The sequence below is a fragment of the Dendrobates tinctorius genome, unplaced genomic scaffold (assembly GCF_039654945.1).
Source record: "Dendrobates tinctorius isolate UK_male_01 unplaced genomic scaffold, ASM3965494v1 ptg000211l, whole genome shotgun sequence".
NCBI classification, from domain to species: domain Eukaryota; kingdom Metazoa; phylum Chordata; class Amphibia; order Anura; family Dendrobatidae; genus Dendrobates; species Dendrobates tinctorius.
This window is the reverse complement of record NW_027361878.1, coordinates 21,984,678-22,005,471: the sequence shown is the minus strand read 5'-3', so window position 1 is coordinate 22,005,471 and position 20,794 is coordinate 21,984,678. Positions and strand designations below refer to the sequence as shown.

General features: G+C 48.9%; 1 protein-coding gene across 1 annotated transcript in view; it reads right to left on the bottom strand.

The window, feature by feature from the left end:
* Nucleotides 1-2,241: 2,241 nt before the first annotated feature.
* Nucleotides 2,242-20,794, bottom strand: part of STIP1 (stress induced phosphoprotein 1) — a 43,931-nt gene continuing 25,378 nt past the window's right edge. Inside the window, exons 9-14 of the mRNA XM_073554584.1 lie at nt 20,382-20,478; nt 7,660-7,784; nt 6,332-6,368; nt 4,608-4,711; nt 4,003-4,175; nt 2,242-2,612 (exon numbers count right to left, since the gene is read on the bottom strand). Coding sequence (XP_073410685.1) covers nt 2,540-2,612; nt 4,003-4,175; nt 4,608-4,711; nt 6,332-6,368; nt 7,660-7,784; nt 20,382-20,478 — 609 coding nt within the window. The 3' untranslated portion in view covers nt 2,242-2,539. The remainder of the gene's footprint in view (nt 2,613-4,002; nt 4,176-4,607; nt 4,712-6,331; nt 6,369-7,659; nt 7,785-20,381; nt 20,479-20,794) is intronic.

Sequence of the window (20,794 nt, the reverse complement as noted above, 5' to 3'; positions counted from 1 at the left end):
AACTTCCAGCAGCCGCTCCTGATCTTTATATTTATTTCTTATCTTTATTAGTGGGGTATTTATTGTTCTTTTCATCTACTTTTTTTTTTTTTTTTCTTTCTTTGGATAGACATATTGAGAACATCTAAATTAATTACTAAACATTTGTCTATGGAAACATTTGTTTCTTCTTTTACACAAATTCCTCATTTATTATTGGAAGGGGAACAGCCTCTTATCACAGAAACATCAAGCTATTCCAGTTAATTGTAGATTTTTTGAATTTGATGTAATAATGTAATGCTGCCGGATAGGTCTCTCGATCTGTGTATAGGCTCAGCTGGAGGAGAAGGCTTTAGCGGATATTGCTCTTCGAAACCAGTACTTCTTCTAAAATACTTTTATACAATTCCCAGTAAGACGCAGTTCAGGATTAGATGTAGCAGAGCTATATAGATTAGGAATGGCAACGTTTAGAAAAAATTCAGCGATGTCGTTCAGCTGAGCTTGTCAGGAGGCTCCCTGTGGCAATGTATTGGAGATGGGTATGTCCAAAAGTTCATAAGGACAATGTAGCAGAGACTGGTATGAGAGGAAGCCCCCTAGTATCAATTTACGGAGGCCCGAGGATGGGGCAGAGCTGGGTAAGTCAGGACGCCTTCCATGGGGGTGATAGCAAATACCTGAGCAGGTCAGGAGACCCACTGTGGGAGTGCAGAGCTGAGCAGGTCATGAGGCACAGTGCGGGGGTATAGCAGAACTGAACAGGTCAGGAGGCACAGAGCAGGGGTAGAGCAAAGCTGAGCAGGTCAAGAGGCCATCTGTGACAGTATAGCAGAGCTGGGCACATCAGGAGGCACACTGTGGCAGTATAGCAGAGCTGAGCAGGTGAGGAAGCACACTGTGGCAGTATAGTAGAGCTGAGCAGGTCTGGCAGCCAGCTGTGGCATCATAGCAGAACTGAGCAGGTAACGAAGCACAAAATGGAGCAGTGATAAGTATCCATGAATACTGATTATCATCTGCCTGAATACTCAGATGTCGATTTGGTACCTGAGCTGGTCTAAAATGACCCATGTAAGTAACGTCATAGTTGCAGAGGAAAGATAGATCTTGGCCCAGGATCCAAAAGAGTCTGTCATAGGGTTAGCACGACAGAGGATCCAGAAGACTGCAGCATCTGATTTCTCCTACTCCTGCCCTGAATAGAAGCACTTCACCTTCATATTACCGTATATATTATTATTATGGGCCCAGGTTTGCACTCATTGTAGCTTATTCTGTATGGTTGGAGATTGGGGCTTGTGGTTGTTTGAGAAGGTATCTGGTGGATTTACCCAAAACAGTTGCGAGGCTTTGGGCGAGTGCTAATCCCCTTCTCCTACTTTGGTTTTACCCCAATCCTCCACTCCCTGGTTTTTACCTCTGTTGTTTATATGATTGGTATTTTCCATTATCCCTGTTAGTAATACATTGTTAGTCTGGTTTGTGTACTAAGGTACACTACTCCACTCTTCCCTGGGTAGGGAGGGGTAGAGCCTGTGGGCGGATTCAGGAGCTAAGGCAAGGTATGTGACCCCGGCGTCTTCACCATTAGAATCTGGGGAACAGGGTAAGCTAGGGCGCACCTAGCGTTAGGGACAGGGAAGGAGACCCTGGAACTGGGATACACGACAGAGTCATGACAAGAAAGAGTAAGGCTATGTGCACACGGTGCGGATTCTGCTGCGTTTCCGCAGCGGTTTTGGCCCTGCGGAAACGCAGCAGTTCCGCAGACCAAGTACAGTACAATGAAACCCTATGGGTTTTCAAAAACGCTGTGCTGACGATGCGGTTTTGCTGCGGTTTACAAACCGCAGCATGTCAATTGTTTGGGCGGTTTCCTCAGCGGTTTCACACCTTTAACATAGTAGAGGTGTGAAACCGCAGGGCAAAAACGCAGACCAAACCGCAGGCCACTTTACCTGCGGTTCCGCGCGGAAAATACCGCAGGTGAATCTGCAGCGTGTGCACATAGCCTTACAAATTCATTACGCGTTTTAAAACAATTGTTCCAGGGTGGAGAAGAGAGGGTGAAATGAGTTTTTATTTATGGAAGGAAAATCCTCTCTTTACTGTAGGGAGATACCCAGGGCCTACAAGACATGATCGATTACTGATCACCTTACAATATAGGGCCCGCTAGTGAAGCATGTACAGCAGCACCCTCTAGCATTAGAAGAACGGAATTACAAGACAAAATAGGCAGTATTTGATTCTGGATGGTTGAACAAGCAGAACATTTACATGAGTGATCAAAATTCATGTCACGTGCTGCTCTTTATTATTATTATTACAGATTAATAAAACGCAACAACTGGGAGAGATTGACAGGACAAAGGCGCAATAGTAGAGTATCTGGCGCATGGATCTCTCCCTTGGACTTTTCTGAATCAACAGGGATCTCTCCAGCATTTCCTTCAGATCTCAGCTGCTTCCTCACATGTGATGAGCAATAAAAGGAGTAGCAGAAGGGAGGAAGGATACCGACAATGGAGAAAAAGAAGGCGCACGGAATTCATCACCGAATAGCGATCAATCCAATATCCATCAGTTTCTGAATTTTCTGGGCAATTACTGGGTTCTTCAAGTGTCTGGAAAAAAAAAAAAAAAAAAGTAGACTACACAATATATGCTGAACTAACATGAAGCTTCAAGCCCTAGTTTATGATGGGGATCCATCATTAACCCATTCCCAAACAGGAAATTTTTCGGTTTTTATTTTGCACGTGATGTACTGGAAAGTGGCAAAGAAAAAATTCCATGTGTGGCAAAATAACAATTTTTTTTTTTCTACAGGGGAGTATGATTAGAGAGATACCAAACACGCATTGGTTTTTAAGTAGTGAAAAAATTAAATATGTTGGCTTAAGTCGTCATTTTCCATTACCCCTAACTTCCCAATTTTTAGTTGATGGAGCGATGTGAAAGGCAAGCTTGTGTTTTTTTGCCCCCTGAACCAACAAATATAGGGATACCATTTTGGGATAGGTAAGAGGTTTTGATTGCAGAGCCTGAAAAACTGAAATTGTGGTGGTTAGATTTTTTTTTTTTTTCGAGTTACACCTTTTCAAGTTAAATTCATTTATACTTATAGATATCTCTATGTCAGTAAAAGTCAGATCACGAGTTTTTTTAATGGAGGAAAAGAGGTGAATTCAACTTTTTTTGTATTTTTTTTCAGATTTTTAAAACTTGACGCCCCACGATCTTGATGCGGTGGGCGCTAAAAGACACCTAGAACAGTGTCCACTTGCGATGAATATTTTAAATGCCGCTGTCAGAGATGGACAGCAGCCATTATCAGCAGAGGGCAGGGCTCTGCTACATGTGCGGCTGATGGATGAATAATAACACAGTCATCAACTGCCTGGAAAAATGCAAGCTCAGTTTCTGAGCCCGCATCAATGCCAGGGAGTAAAAAATTGGACGTACCAATGTCTAATGTCAGGGGTAAAAAATAAATTTTCCCAGTATTGACAATGACCCCTGCCCCCATTCATAGGTGATTCAACCACTAGCACCCTCAAGGGGCCTGAAAGCAGGGCTATGCAGAGCCCTGTACTGTGTGTGTAGTAGTTGGAAAAAGCTCTTTGCCTAGGATACCGGCAACCTCTGCAATCTATTAGTGTTCCCGGTTTCCTACGCCTAGTGTTTAACAGGCTCTTTTTTGTCCTGAACTCCTCCAAAAAGCTGCCTCTGCTTGCAGGGTTGGAGCGCGCACAGTACACCTAAGCAGCGCAACCATGCCTCTGGTCTGAACTGTCAATTATCAGGATTGCACCGCCCCCCAGCATAAAGAGAGATGGAAGCCTGAGGAGTGGTGTGCTCGTGAAAACAAATGAGGACACAACCCTTTAAAAATGTGGAAGCTTGAATAATATTTTGCTGTTCTGATAAGATGCCAACTAGTCCACAAAGTTTTGTAATCGCTGCTGAAAGCAGATATTCAATTATAACCTTAACTCGACTGCCATTACTTACTCGCTCAGTGCCTGTGGATCCTTTTGCATCTGCTCTAATATAAGTCTCATTGCTGGATCGCTCATTATTTGGTGCACTTCTGGGTCGGCCATTGCTCTGCGCTTTACATCCTCGGGACTGTCATTTCGTTGGTACTGTGACATCATACACCTTTGATAACCATCAGTCGCTTCCTGCGTGCATAAATGACCACAGTTAACATTTTTTTTTCCAGTTTTTCTGCCATTGCAATCATAGGCTTATTAAATCACTTCCCAGAATGTACAAAAGCCTAAGGCCTGTTTCACACATCCGTTTTTTTGCATCCGCCAAAGTGTGAAAAAACGGATCCGTTTCAGTTTTGCCGCAAACGGATCCGTTTTTTTGACGGATCCGCGGTAGCCACTAATGGAAGTCTATGGGACAAAAAAAACGATCCTCCAAAAAAAGGTGGATCCGTTTAACGGAAAACAACGGATTTTAACGGATTTGCAAAAACGGAAGTGTGATCCAGGCCTAAAAAGAAGAGACACAGAGACCAAACCACTGGACAAGGAGCATACAAGACTCCTCCACAGGTGCTGAGAAAGCACAATTAGAAGCCTTGGGCAGGTCTTGTATCGTACCTTGCAGGAGGAATCCAGCTCTAATGCTTTCTGATAGACATCCATAGCCTTGGTGTAATCCTTCATGGCCTCTAGTGCAGCAGCTTTCCGAGTATAACCTTTAACTGAGTGTTTAAAAAAATACATAAAATGTATGCATGATAGAGAGATAATTTATTTTTACTCATATACCATATTTTTCGCTTTATAAGACGCACCTGATTATAAGATGCACCCCAAAATTTGGTGAAGAAAAAGAGAAAAAAAAAAGTTTTTTTTATGTTAAATGGAGGTGTGTCTTTCAAATCATATACCGTATATGTCACTCATCCTGGTATTCATATAACCCCCATCCTGGCATATTGCCCCCTTGTGCTGGCACATAGCACCCTCATCCTATCCTGGATATGGCCGCCCGGTCACTTTATGCCCCCCTGCTGGCACTCACATGGCCCCACCCTCTCTCTATATGCCTCCCTGCTGGTACGCACACTGCCCCCGTCCCTATATTCCCCCTGCTGGCACACATTGTCCCCCGTCCCTATACTCCCTCCGTCCCTATATTACCCCTGCTGCCACACATTGTCCCCCCCCCATCCCTATATTTCCCCCTGCTGTCACACATGGCCCCCGTCCCTATATTTCCCCCCCTGCTGGCAAGCACATGCTAAAATAAACCGTTAACTCACCTACTGATGATCGCTCCTGCTCCCAGCTCCCCCCTGGCTTACCTGTGTCTGTGCTGAGTCTGCTGTCATCCTCCTCCTGCAGGGCACACGCAGCAGCAGCTCATTCAGGCAGCTCTTTGTAGCTACAGGACCTTCCATGATGTGACCAATAGGAGCTGCTCAGCTGCGGTCATGTGACTCGCAGTGCACACTGAGAGTCATGTGACCGCAGGTCCTACTGGTCACATCATGCAAGGTCCTGAAGCGATGAGCTGCCTGAATGAGCTGCTGCTGCCCCTGCAGAAGGAGGATGACAGCAGACTCGACACAGGAAAGCTACGGGGGAGCTGGGAGCAGGAGCGATCATCAGTAAGTGTCTATAGTGACGGGGGAGAGAATGCAGGCACATGTAATATGCACCGCTCCCCTGTCTACCAACTCGGCGCTGTTTCAGCACCGAGGTGATGGACAGCGGGTGCAGTGAATATTACATGAGCCTAATGAGCGGGAGCACAGGACCTCCCGCTGTCTCTGCAGCCCCCATCCAGCCCACCCCAGTCCCGACTCCACGCCAGAGCCGCCCCCTCCCACTCTATAGCACAGTAGCACACAGATTCGCTTTATAAGACGCACCCCCCACTTTCCCCCAAAATTTGGGGGAACAAAAGTGCGTCTTATAAAGCGAAAAATACGGTATAAAGAAAGACATAGGCATAGATGTCTAAACTGATGCCATCAAGTAGCCCCCAAAAGCAGCTAATACTCAGGGCTGGAGCAGACAAGAATCCTGCAAGTAACTATTTTTATGCAGAGTTCTCATCTTTCCTGGTTTCACATACTCAGATTTGGCATAGTTTATTCCAGTTATCTTTTACATAAAAATAAGTGAATTTTTATCAGTGATTTTATTTTTTATAAATATAAATTTGATATTAAACGGCTGTCACATGTCCCACTACTGGCATCATGGCTCCCATTATGGAGAGGTAGAGATGAGCAAGTTTGAGTGGATTCAAATTCAGCAAAATGGAAAAAAAACAAAAACATAAAAAAAAAACAAAAACAGAAAATACTCACTGAATGTGGGTTCTAGTTTTATACATTCTTCACAGTCCTGGAATAAGAAATGAGAAATAACACTTAAATGCCTTCTGATCAGGTTGTATTAAGGGACATTAGTATTTAACCCCTAAAATAGCAAAGTGGAGAGAGGAGAAAAGTATCATCGGGATGGCAAAAAAAACCCCAAAAAAAACAAACAACAGGACTATAGAGGAGGAAAGTACATGGGAGAAAAAAGTGCAGGATATAAGCTGTGTTAAGGATGACCACAAAGCCCTGGAAAAACACTGAGCTCATATCCAGCCCATATTACTGGGAGAGAAACTCACAAGAGATGAATCTGAAACTTGGAATCAGGCTGTAAGGCTGAGTTCACACGTGGCGTTTTTTTCGCGGCGGTTTTAAATGCGCGATTTTGCCGCGAAAAATAAGCATCCCATGCAATCCTATGGGATTCCGCAAAGCTGTGCTAATGCTGCGGTTTTTACCACGGCGGAATCGCTTCGAGGTAAAAACGCAGCTTGCTCATTAATTTAGCGGAATCGCGGTGATCCCGCACCCATAGGATTACATTGTTCCGCTTATTTCCCGCATGTGGCTGTGCCCACCATGCGAGAAGTAAGCAGAACATTTGCAGATGGTACCGACGGTTCGGAGGAGAGGAGACTGTCCTCCGGGCTGTGGGTACCATATCCCTGTAAAAAATTAAAATTAAAATATTGTTATTCTCACCTTCCGGCGTCCCGCGCAGCCTTCCCACCTCTTTCCATGCTCCCGGTCCCAGTAATCCTTTGCGAGAATGACCGCGATGACGTCGAGATCTCGCGGGAGCGCGACGTCTCGCGGTCATTCGCGCAAAGGATTACTGAGAGCGTGGAGAGAGGCGGGAAGGCTGCGCGGGACGCCGGAAGGTGAGAATAACAATTTTTTTTTATTATTATTATTATTTTTACATCCTATCTTTTACTATTGATGCCACATAGGCAGCATCAGTAGTAAAAAGTTGGTCACACTTGTCAAACACTGTTTGACGAGTGTGACCAACCTGTCATCAGTTCTCCAAGCGATGCTCCAGATCGCTTGGAAAACGCTAGCATTCTGCAAGCTAATTACGCTTGCAAATTGCTAGTTTTTCCGCGGAATGGAATCCGGAATTCACGAGGTAACTTCCGCGAGAGTTCCGCTACGTGTGAACGTAGCCTAAAACTGCAATTTTCCCCATGTCAAAAGGTTTCCATAGCACTTACATTTAATTTCAACGAAAACATTTCTAAAACTAGAGGTACAGTGATTTGGGCAATAGTTGAATTTACATTGTCGGCTATCTCGCTCATATTCGTTACCTTTAGTGCAAGCTGAAACTCAAGCAGCTTTGTGTAGCATGCAGCACGATTGCTGTACAATTTGGCATCTTTTGGATTCCTTTTAATTGCTTCTGAGTAATGTTTCATTGCTATTGGGTAATCTCCTGCGAGACACAGAAAATCTAGATGTATTTCGCATATACAGTACGAGTTCACAAGTTTGCAAAGAAATAGTTTTTCTAACATTTTTTGCACTACTTTCGCTTGGGCCTTTCCAACCCTAGCGCTACAACAATTTCACTGGTTTGCACAGATCTACATCACCAAAGGAAAAAAGGAGATTTTTGTGTACTCACCGTAAAATCTCTTTCTCTTAGCCTCTAATTGGGGGACACAGAACCATGGGGTGTTATGCTGCTGTCCACTAGGAGGCGACACTATGCATAATCTGAAAAAGTTAAGTTTGGCTCCTCCTCTGCAGAATACACCCCTGGACGGCATCAGCCTTCTCCAGTTTTGTGCCAAAGCATTAGGAGGAACATAACCAAATAACAACCATGCCTGTAAGAAGGCTACTATGTACGAGCTCAAAGAATATGAGAACTCAACCGTAAAACAACGGTCCATAAGGGCAACAGGGTGGGAGCTGTGTCCCCCAATTAGAGGCTAAGAGAAAGAGATTTTACGGTGAGTACACAAAAGTCTCCTTTACTCTGTCGCCTCATTGGGGGAAACAGAACCATGGGACGTCCCAAAGCAGTCCCTGGGTGGGAAGCAATGGACGAATATTGTGCTAGCAGATCCCTAAATTTGGGGCACAGCCGCCTGCAGAACAAGTCTACCCAGGCTCGCATCCGCTGAGGACTGGGCATGAACACTGTAGTGTTTCGTAAACGTGTGTAGGCTGGTCCAAGTGGCCGCCTTACACACTTGTTGTGCCGAAGCCTGATGGCCCAGGAGGCCCCTACTGCCCTTGTAGAGTGTGCCGTGATACCGGCCGGAAGAGGGGAACTGTTAAGTCGGTAGGCCTCATGTATGGTGGACTTGATCCACCTGGCAAGGGTAGCCTTGGAAGCCGGCAGCCCCTTGCGACTACCTTCCGGAAGAATGAAGAGGGAATCAGACTTCCGGAAAGGTGCAGTCCTGGACACGTAAATCCGCAATGCTCTGACGAGGTCAAGCGTATGCAGAGCCTTCTCCACTCTATGAACCGGGCAAAGGGATGGCAGTGAAATCTCCTCATTGAGGTGAAAGTTGGACACAACCTTCAGAAGGAAGGATGGTACCGTGCGGAGAACCACCTTGTCCTGGTGAAAAGCTAGGAAAGGCCGTCTGCAGGAAAGTGCTGACAATTCCGACACTCTGCGTAACGAGGTGATCGCCACTAGAAAAACCACTTTCTGAGACAGAATGGAAAGTGGAACTCCTCTAAGAGGTTCGAAGGGTGGAGCTTGCAATGCTGTCAGGACCAGATTGAGGTCCCACGTATCCAGCGGACGTTTGTAGGGAGGAACCAATCGGGAAACTCCCTGGATGAAAGTCCTGACTTGCGGTTTAATAGCAATGCGCTTTTGAAAAAGGACTGAAAGCGCCGACACCTGACTCTTAAGCGAGCTTAAGGATAGCTTGGCGTCTAGGCCCGATTGAAGAAAACCTAGTACCTTCGGGAGGGAATAAGGGAGTGGGACTTGTCCATGAGATTCGCACCAAGAAAAGAAAGCTCTCCAGGTACGATAATAGAGCTTGGCGGAGGCAGGCTTCCTTGCCCTGATCATAGTTGCAATGACTGCCGGTGAAAAACCTGCCTGGGTTAGAATCCAGGTTTCAAGGGCCATGCCGCCAAATTGAGAGCCCCTGAATTCTGGTGGAAGAACGGACCTTGGGACAGAAGGTCGTGACGGTCGGGTAGACGCCAGGGGACATCTGCAGTAAGTTGAACGATGTCGGCGTACCATGTACGTCTGGGCCAGTCTGGCGCGATGAGGATGGTTGGAACTCCCTCTTGCTTGATCTTCCTCACGACCCTGGAGATTAGGGGGAGGGGTGGAAAAATGTACAGGAGTCGGAACTGGGACCAGTCCTGGACCAGGGCATCCGCTCCGAGTGACGGCGGGTCGTGTGTCCTGGCCATGAAATTGGGGACCTTGGTATTGAGATGGGATGCCATTAGGTCCACCTCCGGGGTTCCCCAACGTTGACAGATCTGGTAAAAAAATCTCGGGATGGAGAGACCACTCCCCCGAGTCCATTCCTTGCCTGCTGAGGAAGTCGGCTTCCCAGTTTTCTACACCCGGAATGTGGACCGCAGAAAGTACCGACCTCGTGTCTTCTGCCCAGCGGAGGATATGCGCCACTTCTCTCATCGCCTGGGCGCTGCGGGTCCCGCCTTGGTGGTTCACGTATGCCACAGCCGACTATGTGCGAGGCTGCAAGCAAGTGATGAAAGGCTCTCAGTGCCAAGAGGATGGCCCTGATTTCCAGAATACTGATGGGCAATGTCACTTCCCTCGGTGACCACTTGCCTTGTGCCCTGTGATGTAGGTGCACCGCACCCCAGCCTGTCAGGCTTGCATCGGTAGTCAGGATCTTCCATTGTCCTGAGAGAAAGGGCTTCCCTCGTGAAAGCGAGGTTGGTTTGAGCCACCAATGCAGGGACCTCCTGGTTGACGACGTCAACCTGAACTCCCTGTCGAGGGAGAAGGGGTTCCTGTCCCAAGATCTGAGTATGGCTAGTTGAAGGACCCTGAGGTGAAACTGGGCAAATGGCACTGCCTCTATTGCTGCTGCCATCCGGCTGAGGACTCTCATGGCAAACCGGAGAGATCGAGGAGGACTGCGAAGGAGTGTACGAACTCCCAGACGGATGGCCAGTGTCTTGTCCTTGGGAAGGAGCACCAGGCCCCTGGAGGTGTCGAATAACATTCCCAGGAATGTTAGAGACTGACTTGGGATAGTCGACGATTTCTGTAGGTTGACTAGCCATCCCAGGCGACTCAGTGTGTCTATTGTGATTGAGACACTGACATCGCAGTCTTTGAAAGTGGGAGACTTGATGAGGAGGTCGTCCAGGTACGGGATGACTAGAATGCCTCGAGTGCAGAGCGTCCATGGTGGCCGCTATGACTTTGGTGAACGTTCTTGGAGCCGTGGCGAGTCCGAACGGAAGGGCGACAAACTGGTAGTGGTTTTGGTTGATTGCGAACCTGAGAAACCTTTGGTGGGCGGGGGCAATTGGTATGTGCAGATACGCATCCTGTATGTCTATGGAGGCAAGGTATTCTCCCTGCTCCATGGATGCAATGATGGACCGAAGGGACTCCATGCGGAAATGACGGATCCGTAAGTAATTGTTGAGCTGTTTTAGGTCCAGTATGGGTCGGACACTGCCTCCTTTCTTGGGGACTACGAACAGATTTGAGTAGAACCCTCGGAATCTCTCGTTCGCGGGAACCGGCACCACAACTCCTGCTTGAAGGAGAGAGGAGACCGCTTGGTGGAAAGCACGAGCCTTGTCTGGTAGTGTTGGAGGAATAGAGAGGAAGAACCGGTTCGGTGGAGCGGAAGTGAACTCTATCTTGTATCCGGAAGACACTATTTCCCTGACCCACTTGTCTTCTGTAATAGGCAGCAAGACTTGCTGAAAGAGTAAAAGTCGGCCGCCTACTGGTGGGGTGTCTTCCGGAGTTCGTGAGTCATGATGAAGCGAAGTTCTGAGGTTTTCCTCCCTTGGGTTTCGCTTGGCCTGCTTTCGACTACCAAGACCTGTCCGGTCGCTGCTGCGTCCGTGGGTTGTCCCTGCGTGGAGAGCGGTTACGGTTTTGCGCTGGGTGCGAAACGGACCAGCCCGAGGAATTCCGAAAGGATCGGAATCGTGTCTGGTTTCTTCGTTTAAAAGTGCGTTTCGGTTTTAGTTGAGGGAGAGAGGTACTCTTACCCCCAGTGGCATTGGCTATCATTGTGTCCAACTTTTCGCCGAAAAGTCTTCCAGTAAGATACGGAAGTCGCGTGAGGGACTTCTTTGAGGCCGCATCCGCTTTCCATTCTCGCAGCCAGAGGATGCGTCGGATCGTGATGGCGTTTGATGCTATTCCCGCTACACCTCTTGCGGAATCCAGGGCTGCATGAATCATGTAGTCTGCTACCACTGCTATCTGGACCGCTTGGTCCGAGAGCTCAGGATTTGAAGCTTGAAGACCCTCCTGTAGTTTTTTGGCCCAAGCCAGGATGGCCTTGGCCGCCCACACTGAAGCAAACACAGGGCCCAGAGAGGCGCCTGCCGCTTCGAAAATAGAACGAGCCATGCGTTCTACTTGCCGGTCTGCTGCGTCCCTGAGAGTTGAGCTATCTGGCAGAGAGAGTAAGGTCTGCGCTGCTAGCCTTGAAACCGGGGGGTCCACTTCAGGTGGATCTGTCCATTGTTTGGTGTCTGTCTGTGGGAAGGGGTACTTCGCTCCCAAATATTTGCGATTAGCAAATTTTTTCTCAGGCTGCGCAAACTGTTTGGTAAGTATTTTCCCAAACTCATGGTGATTAGGGAAGACCTTAGGTGGTTTCTGAACACTTTCGAAGAAAATCCTATGTTCCGGGACTTCCGGGGCCGACTCTGGAATTTTTAGCACCCGATGGATGGCAGAGATTATGTCCTCAACTAGCGCTGTATTGCTAGGGGGAGAAGGTACCACGGACCTCTCCGTCTCGTTATCTGAGTCGGAGTCACAGATGCCCTCCGAATCCTGTGCCTCGCTAAGGTGATCCCTGGAGGGCGACCTGGGGCGGGGGTCTTGTGATGGGGGATCTCTGTGGTAAATTGCACTCTGTCTGTCTGTGACAGGAGACTGCCTAGGAGACCTGGAATGACGCTGTCTCTCCCTGGAGGGGGACGACCTTGTGCTATAGGATGACTCAGGTGATCGAGACCTGTGGGTCCGCTTACGTCTGTGAGAGTCGGAAGCAGCATGTTCCTGAGACAAGCTGTCCGTTTGCTGTGTAACGTCCATAGCCGGAGCCCGACTCTGCAGAGCTTGCAGCAATGTGGCAGTTAGGTTGTCTATGGACTGTGTCATAGACTGTGACATCTGAGTTGCCCATTCCGGCGTGGCCTGTGACACTGAAGCGTCAGTAGGGACTCCCTGGGGTTCTGACCCAGAGTTCTGGATGCAGTCCCGGCAGTGCGGATACGTGCTGCCACTAGGGAGCGTGGCTTTGCAGGCTGTGCAGAATGCATAGAAACATTCCTGCCTGGTTCTCTTCCTTGAGCCCGGCATAGTGCACAGAGGCTGGCTATAAGGGATCGTACAGGGGTGGCTACGCAGAGGGAACCCACAGATAGCCTTATAGGAAGTATAGATTCACAGCTGAGTAATGAGAACCCAGCTGTGAGCTTACCCCACCGGTGTGCCCCTAGGTCCAGCGCCGACAGATCCCAGTTCTGTGCCCCCCGGAGACTGCTGTGATGCTCCTCTCCTGGATCTCATCCAAAAAAAATGGCCACCGGGACTCTGAGGAGAGGGAGGGGGCGGAGAGCTGAAAAGGGCGCGCTGGGCTGTGTAAAAACGCGCCCTTTCTGCCTCAATCCGCCCCTTCTATGACACTCCAGTGTGTCATTATAGTCATCCGGGGGGCGGGGAAAAGGCGGCGGCTTCGGCTAGGCCGAAGCCGCGGTCTAAATTAGAGGCCTGATGCCCAGGAGGGCTCCAGAGCGGCGCGGTAGTCCGGGGGGGGGGGGGGGCGATTTGTACCAAACCCCCCCAGAATGGTCGACTGGATAGCGGTGGGGGTGGCAGGGGTAGCGGTTCCTGTATGGGGGGCCCACGGACCGCTATGGAGCCGCAGCTGCTGCAGAGACAGGGACGCAGAAAAGCCCTGTCTCTGCTGTGCCATCCAGTCCGCACCCTCCCCCGGCCCCAACAGGGTCCCTCAGCTGGTCTGGGGTCCCTGGAAGCTGCGGAATGCTGCCTGTACTCCGACCCTACCTGAGGCATCTCAACCTAATGCCCCCTGCGGGGGATTAGGGAGGGTGCGTCTGTCACCGTCAGGGGGTCTTCATCCTCTCCTCAACCTCAACCCAGACCCCAAAGGGGTTGGGGAAGGAGGGGGGTCTCGACCTCGAACCAGGACCCGAGGGACTGGGGAGGGAGCGACATGGGGAATAGCCACCTCGACCTCAACCGGGTACCCCTAATGGGGGACCGAGGAGGGAGCCATGCCGGGAGTCTCGCTGGAGACCCGCTTTTCTTCATCAGTAGTCCTTTGGAAAAAAATCCAGGAAAAAGACGGAGTAAAAAAAATTCTTAGGTGTGCCTCCTGCGACACTAAGCAAAAACTGGAGAAGGCTGATGCTGTCCAGGGGTGTATACTGCAGAGGAGGAGCCAAAGTTAATCTTTTTCAGATTATGCATAGTGTCGCCTCCTAGTGGACAGCAGCATAACACCCCATGGTTCTGTGTCCCCCAATGAGGCGACAGAGTAAAAAAAAATATCCATGAATTTAAATATGAAGAGCTGCAACAATGCAAACTCTTAGTCGCTTATTTTCATTTATTTTGTGCTTCTGTCATCAGGTTTTTTGCCATCTAATCTGGGAGCAAGATAATGCAGGGGCCAAGACTACTAGGACAACCCCTTCTTGATCTAAATGTTTGGCCCCGATAAAATAAAGCCTATATTCACCTCCCATTACAGTGTCGGCACTCGCAGTCTATTGGCCCTCGTGCGGTTGTGACACGTGGTGCCCAGCACAGAATCCGCGCTGGTGGTACTGTCCCCGCCTTCAAACGAATTGAACAAGAAGAGTAAGTCAGATCAGCCTCAGACTGGAATTCCTCTTCATGTTCAACTGAACAAAAGGCAGGGACAGTGATGCAAGCGCTGATTGGGTGCCAAACTCATGTCATAACCGCATGAGAGCCCCAGGAACGCCTGTGCCGACACCACTGAAATGGCATCAACACGGCAGGCGAGTATAAGCTTTTTTTTTTTTTTTTTAATTTATCAGGGCCATATATTTAGATTAAGAACGGGTTGTCTTAGTAATGGACATCCACTTTAAGCCTGCTGCCAGGTAGTCCTCCATATTAATCAGTTCAGTAGCAAAGTCTCCGTAACTGCTCCCAGTGTCTGTTCTTTTCTGCAGCGATTAGGTCAGCTCTCCCGATGTAGACGGTATGAGCTGAGAAGAGCCATGATGTGATGTCAGCGACGCAGAAAAGAACAGACACCGGAAGCAGCCATGGAGACTCAGAGATGGACCCGGGCAATGCAAGTAATGCACGGTGTTGAGCATTAAACAAAGAACAATAACTGTCATAACCTAAGAATAATGCAATAAGCCAATAGGCTAAACAGGGTGGGTGCTGTGTCCCCCAATGATTGACTCGGAGAAAAGGATTTTACGGTGAGTACACACAAAAAACCCTATTTCTCCTACGCCTCATTGGGGGACACAGGACCATGGGACGTCCTAAAGCAGTCCCTGTGTGGGGAGCATACAACTGCTAATACCCCATGTACCACTGGCTTAGCGCTGTGGTACTACCGATTGCAGAATGCGTCTGCCAAGACCTGCATCTGCAGAGGCCTGAGAGTGAATTTGATAATGTTTTGTAAAGTTACACAGACTGGACCAAGTCGCAGCCTTGCAGACCTGTTGTAACGACGCCTGGTGCCGGACGGCCCAAGAGGCGCGCACTGATCGGGTAGAATGTGCCTTAATCCCTGCTGGGATAGGTGCTGATAGGATTCCTGAATAGCCAAGCGAATCCACTTGGCTAGCATGGCTTTTGAGACGGCTAGACCCTTCCTATGCCCCTGTGGGAGGACGAACAGGGCATCTGACTTGCGGAAGGGAGCCGTCCGCGAGATGTACCGTCTAAGAGCCCTAACCACATCCAGGGTGTGGAGGGCCTTCTCAATACGATGGACTGGTACTGGACAGAATGAGAGCAAGACAATTTCCTCATTGAGATGAAAGGAAGACACGACTTTGGGCAGAAAAGACAGGGGACGCCCTGATGAAAATTCGGGAACGGAGGACAGTAGGACAGGGCCGCCAACTCCAAAACTTGTCCGATTGATGCAATTGCCACTAGAAAGACCACCTTCCCAGAGAGAAAATTTAGTGGCACGTTCTGCAGTGGTTCGAAAGGGTCTTCCTGTAAGGCTCCGAGGACCAAGTTAAGGTCCCATGATTCCAATGGCCTTTTATAGGGATGCATCCACATAGGAAACTCCCTGAATGAACGTTCTCACCTGCAATTTAGTGGTAATTTTGCGTTGGAATAGAACAAAGCTGAAATCTGACCCTTGAGCCAGCTAAGCGCGAGACCTGACTTTAGTCCGGATTGTAAGAATTCCAATATGGAAGGGATGGAGAACACCAGAGGGGAACTACCATGGTCCTTGCACCACAAGAAAGATCTTCCAGGTGCGGTGATAAATGCGCATGGACACAGGCTTCCTAGCACTAATCATGGTGGAGATCACCTCGTGAGAAAAACTAGCCTGTGCTAGAATCCAGGATTCAACGACCACACCATCAAAGACAGGGCCCCGGAGTTCTGGTGGTAAATCGGGCCCTGTGAGAGAAGATCATGCGATCTGGAAGTCGCCAGGGAACGTCGGCGACAAGTTGGACTAGTTCTGCGTACCATGCCTGGCGCAGCCAATCTGGCGCGACTAGGATCACTGGTACCCTCTCTGCTCTGATCTTCTTGATGACCCTTGGAAGCAAGGGAAAGAGGGGGAAAATGTACGGGAGTCGAAACTGGTGCCATGGCAGAACTAGAGCGCCTGCTTCGATGGCGCATGGATCGCATGATCAGGCAATGAAGCGGGGGACCTTGTTTAATCTCGAGGCCATGAGATCCACATCCGGAGTCCCCCAGCGATGGCAAATCTGCTGAAAAACTTCCGGATGAAGGGACCACTCTCCTTAGGCGAGGCCCTGGTGACTTAGAAAATCCGCCGCCCAATTTTCTACCCCAGGAATGTGGATCGCCGAGATGGGCGAACGGTTGGTCTCAGCCCAACGGAGGATGTGACTCACTTCGTGCATGGCCATCCTGCTGCGGGTCCCCCCTGCCGGTTGATATACGCTACAGACGTGGAGTTGTCGGATTGGATCCTGATGGGATATGGTGGAAACTCGGTAGGGCTAGTCTGATCGATCGCATCTCCAGGATGTTGATGGGGAGACGAGACTGGACCAACGACCCTGTGCCATGTGGTGGCGAAAAACCGCACCCCGGCCAAGAAGACTAGCATCGGTGGTCACCACCAACCAACGTACTGGGAGAAAGTACTTCCCTTGATTCAGGGAGGACTTCAGTGGCCATCACCTGAGGGTTTTTCTGACCTGCAGGGACAGAAGGAACCGATGGTCCAAGGAGAACGGGTTCTTGTCCCAAGTCAACAGCAGCACATGTTGCAAAGGGCGGAGATGAAACTGTGCAAATGGGACCGCTTCTATAGCTGCTACCATCTTTCTGAGAACTCTCATGCTGAAACGCATGGAGTGAGAAACTGGTCGTGAAAGAATCTGCGCTCCCTGTTGTAAGGCTCGGGCCTTTTCTGGAGGGAGAATGACCAACCAGTGGAAAGTGTACAAGATCATTCCCAAAAAGGAAACCTGCTGAGCTGGTGCTGGAGAAGACTTTTCGAAGTTTTTCTAACCCAGGCGAGAAAGTGTATTTACTGTGATATTTACGGATTCCTCGCAGGCTGGAAGGGACGGACCCTTGATCAGTACGTTGTCCAGATACGGAAGTACCACCACTCCCCGGGCGTGAAGAATGGCCATGACAGCTGCCATGACCTCGGTAAAGACTCTGGGGGAGGTGGCGGGCACGGCAACGAACTGAAAGTGTTCCTCACGAATTGCGAAGCACGGGAACTGCTGGTGGGATGGACAAATCGGAATGTGAAGGTAAGCATCCTTGATGTCGATGGATGCCAGGAACTCTCCTCTTTCCATGGAGGCGACGACTGAACGGAGAGATTCCATTCTGAATCGCCGTACCTTGACAAACTGATGTAACAGTTTGAGGTCCAGTATGGGCCGCATCGTTCCGTCCTTCTTTGAGACCACAAAAAGATTTGAATAAAAACCCTTGAACCTTTCATGCCAGGGGACCGGAATTGCAGCGCATGAACGGCCCGAAGGAAGACTGATGTCTTTGCCTTGGGAAGGTGAGGATCGGGAAAAACATGTCGGGGGGGGGGGGGGGGGATTCTATTTTGTATCCGGAGGACACCAGCTCTGACCCACTCGTCGTGGATGACTGCGAGCCAGGTCTGCCTGAAAGAAAGTAGACGACCGCCTACTTTGTTGGTGTCTGCCGGATACCTCAACAAGTCATTGTGCAGAGGATCTATGAGGTCTGACTCCCCTAGATCCAGATGTCCTCGACCTGGGTTTCCAAGAGCGGTTAGGTCTGTATGAGACCTGGGAACCGACCTGATCCAGAAGAGAAGGTTGTAGATGACCAACTGGAATTGTGGTGAAAAGCCCGAAAACAAGTCGGCTGTTGATTCCGAAAACGGCCGGACAGCCCTTTGTTGGGGAAGGAATTTACTCTCCCCCCCGATAGTGTCAGAAATGAGCGGATCCAGTTTCTCTACAAAAAGACGACCAGTTTGATAAGGCAGAGAAGTCATCAATCTTTTAGAGGTGGAATCTGCCCGCCAGTCGCGGAGCCATAGGGCCCTTTTTGCAGCTGCCTGTGCAGCGCAATTGGCAGCATCTAAAGAAGCATCCACTACAAAGTCTCCTGCGTGAACTATCTGACTAGCGACGCTGACTGCCTTCAGAGGAAGATTGCTATCCTGGATGGCAGTAACTAACACCTCTGCCCAAGCAGCCATAGCCACCCAAGTCACCGCGAAAGATGGAAAAAGTGCCGCTCCTGAAGCTTCAAAAACTGAGCGAGCAAGGTAGTCAATCTAACGATCAGAGGGGTTTTTGACTGAAGAACCTTCAGAAACGGATAGGAACGTTTTGGAAGAAAGACGTGATATAGGAGAGTCCACAGAAGGGGACTGTAACCAATCCTTCATTAGATCTGGAGCAAAAGGATATTTAGCCTCAATAGGCTTTTGACCTGAGAACAGTTTATGTAGCCAACCCTATGTCTCTGGACAATGCCCTTAAACTCTGGATGGCTGGCAAATACCCTGTGCACACGTTTAGGTTTTTCAAAAGAAACAACGTGTTCCGGAGCGGGAGTATTCTCCTTGTCCAACTTCAGAATTCTGTTGACTGACTCTATAAGAGAATCAAGCGATTCATTTGGGGGGATTCTGGGGTACTGACATGTCAGACCCATATTCAGAGTCACGTGTCCACCTCCTACTGACACTAAGCTAAACTGAGGAAATTAGTGCCGGTCGGTGGGGTGTATACTGCGGAGGAGGATCTAACCTTTTTCTGTACATAGTGTCAGCCTCCTAGTGGCAGTGTACACCCCATGGTTTCTGTGTCCCCCAACGAAGCGATAGAGAAATACTGCGCGTTCTCACCCGTTGCTGGTTCGGGGGAGAGCGGACCCTTGAAAGGGACCGTCGCCCCTTCACTCCGTTAATTAAAAAAATAAAAATCTTCAGAAAACTCAAAATCGAAAATAAAAACGGTGGGGTCTGAAGCCAGACCCAAGTGCCTCCTACAGACACTAAGCAAGAACTGGGGAAATCTCAGCCAGCGAGAGGGTGTATACTGCAGAGGAGGAGTTAACTTTTTCTGTGTTCACTTAGTGTCCTCCTAGTGGCAAGCAGCATAACACTCATTGTCCCCCAATGAGGCGTAGGAGAAATTGCAAAGTACTTGTAAAAGCAAAGCAACTTTGCAATTTCCACTCCTGTTAAAAAAAAGATCCTCTCGATTCTGGTCGGTACTGCACATGGGTCACCCTGCAGTCTTAAGGCCCCGTCTCACATAGCGAGATCGCTGAAACGTCACAGATTGTGACGCAACGGCGACCTCGCCAGCGATCTCGCTATGTGTGACACGCAGCGGCGACCGGCCCCCCGCTGCAATCTCGCTGATGGTGCTCGAATGTCCCAGGCCATTTTTTCATTGTTGGTGTCCCGCTGGCCGGCATGCATCGCTGTGTTTGATGCCGATGAGCGACCTCGTTGGCAACTCAGAACTCATGGACGCAGGTGTGAGTCATCAGAATAGCTGCTGTGTGACAAGGTCCCAACGACCACCCAGGTCTTTATACGGATCGCCGAATCGTTGCTGCGTCGTTGAGTAGATCTGCCTGTTTGACATCTTACTAGAGATCATGTAGCGACATACCAGCGATCCTTACCAGATCATATCGTTGTCGGTATCGCTGGAGTGTCGCTATGTGTAACGGGACCCTTGGAAGCAAGAACGAGGACGTCATCATATGAAGATGGGAGGCGCCGGACCGGACCACGACACCCATCAGATCGGATGCCAGGGTGAGTATAATCTAACTTGTTTTTCTTATCTTTCAGGTTACATCGGGGGTTTATCTACAGCATTACAGAACGCTGCAGACAAGCCCCTAATGGCCGTGACGGCAGCTGATAGGGTTAAAATGGGGTGACAGATTCCCTTTAAAGCAGCTTCCTAGTTACATTTTCATAACAAAAGTCACCCTTGACTGTCAGCATTTGACTCCCCCCCCACATTTATTGCCTGGGGTCAGGAGACAATTTCATCTACATCAATGCACTGAATATTATAATACTTAAAAGTCTAGGGTAGACTATGGAGTTTGCAAACTAACAGGCTTTACCTTTTTGGAAGGCTTCGTTGCCTTTATTCTTCTCCTCTAGTGCTAGCTCAGGATTGATATATGCTAGTCGTTCCTGGTCCTTCAGAATTTTCTCTGCCTGCAGATAAAACAATCATAAAATTCATATACAGGAAAATGGTCATTTATAACATGCAAAACCTGTTTGGGACATTTCAAACATTGGGAAATTGCAATGACTTCTCGATATTTGTCAGAACAGATATTAATGTTTTTTAGAGCACCACTCTAAAACAAGCACATTGAAAAATATGACATATGTATAAAGCCCTTTCACTTTTTTCAACCCATGTATTGGTAAAAGTTAGTGGGACCATAAATTTGTGCCAAGTCCAACTCATTTATGAAATAATTCCAAATAGTATGAAAATTGAGCCAGCGCTAACTTTTTCTAC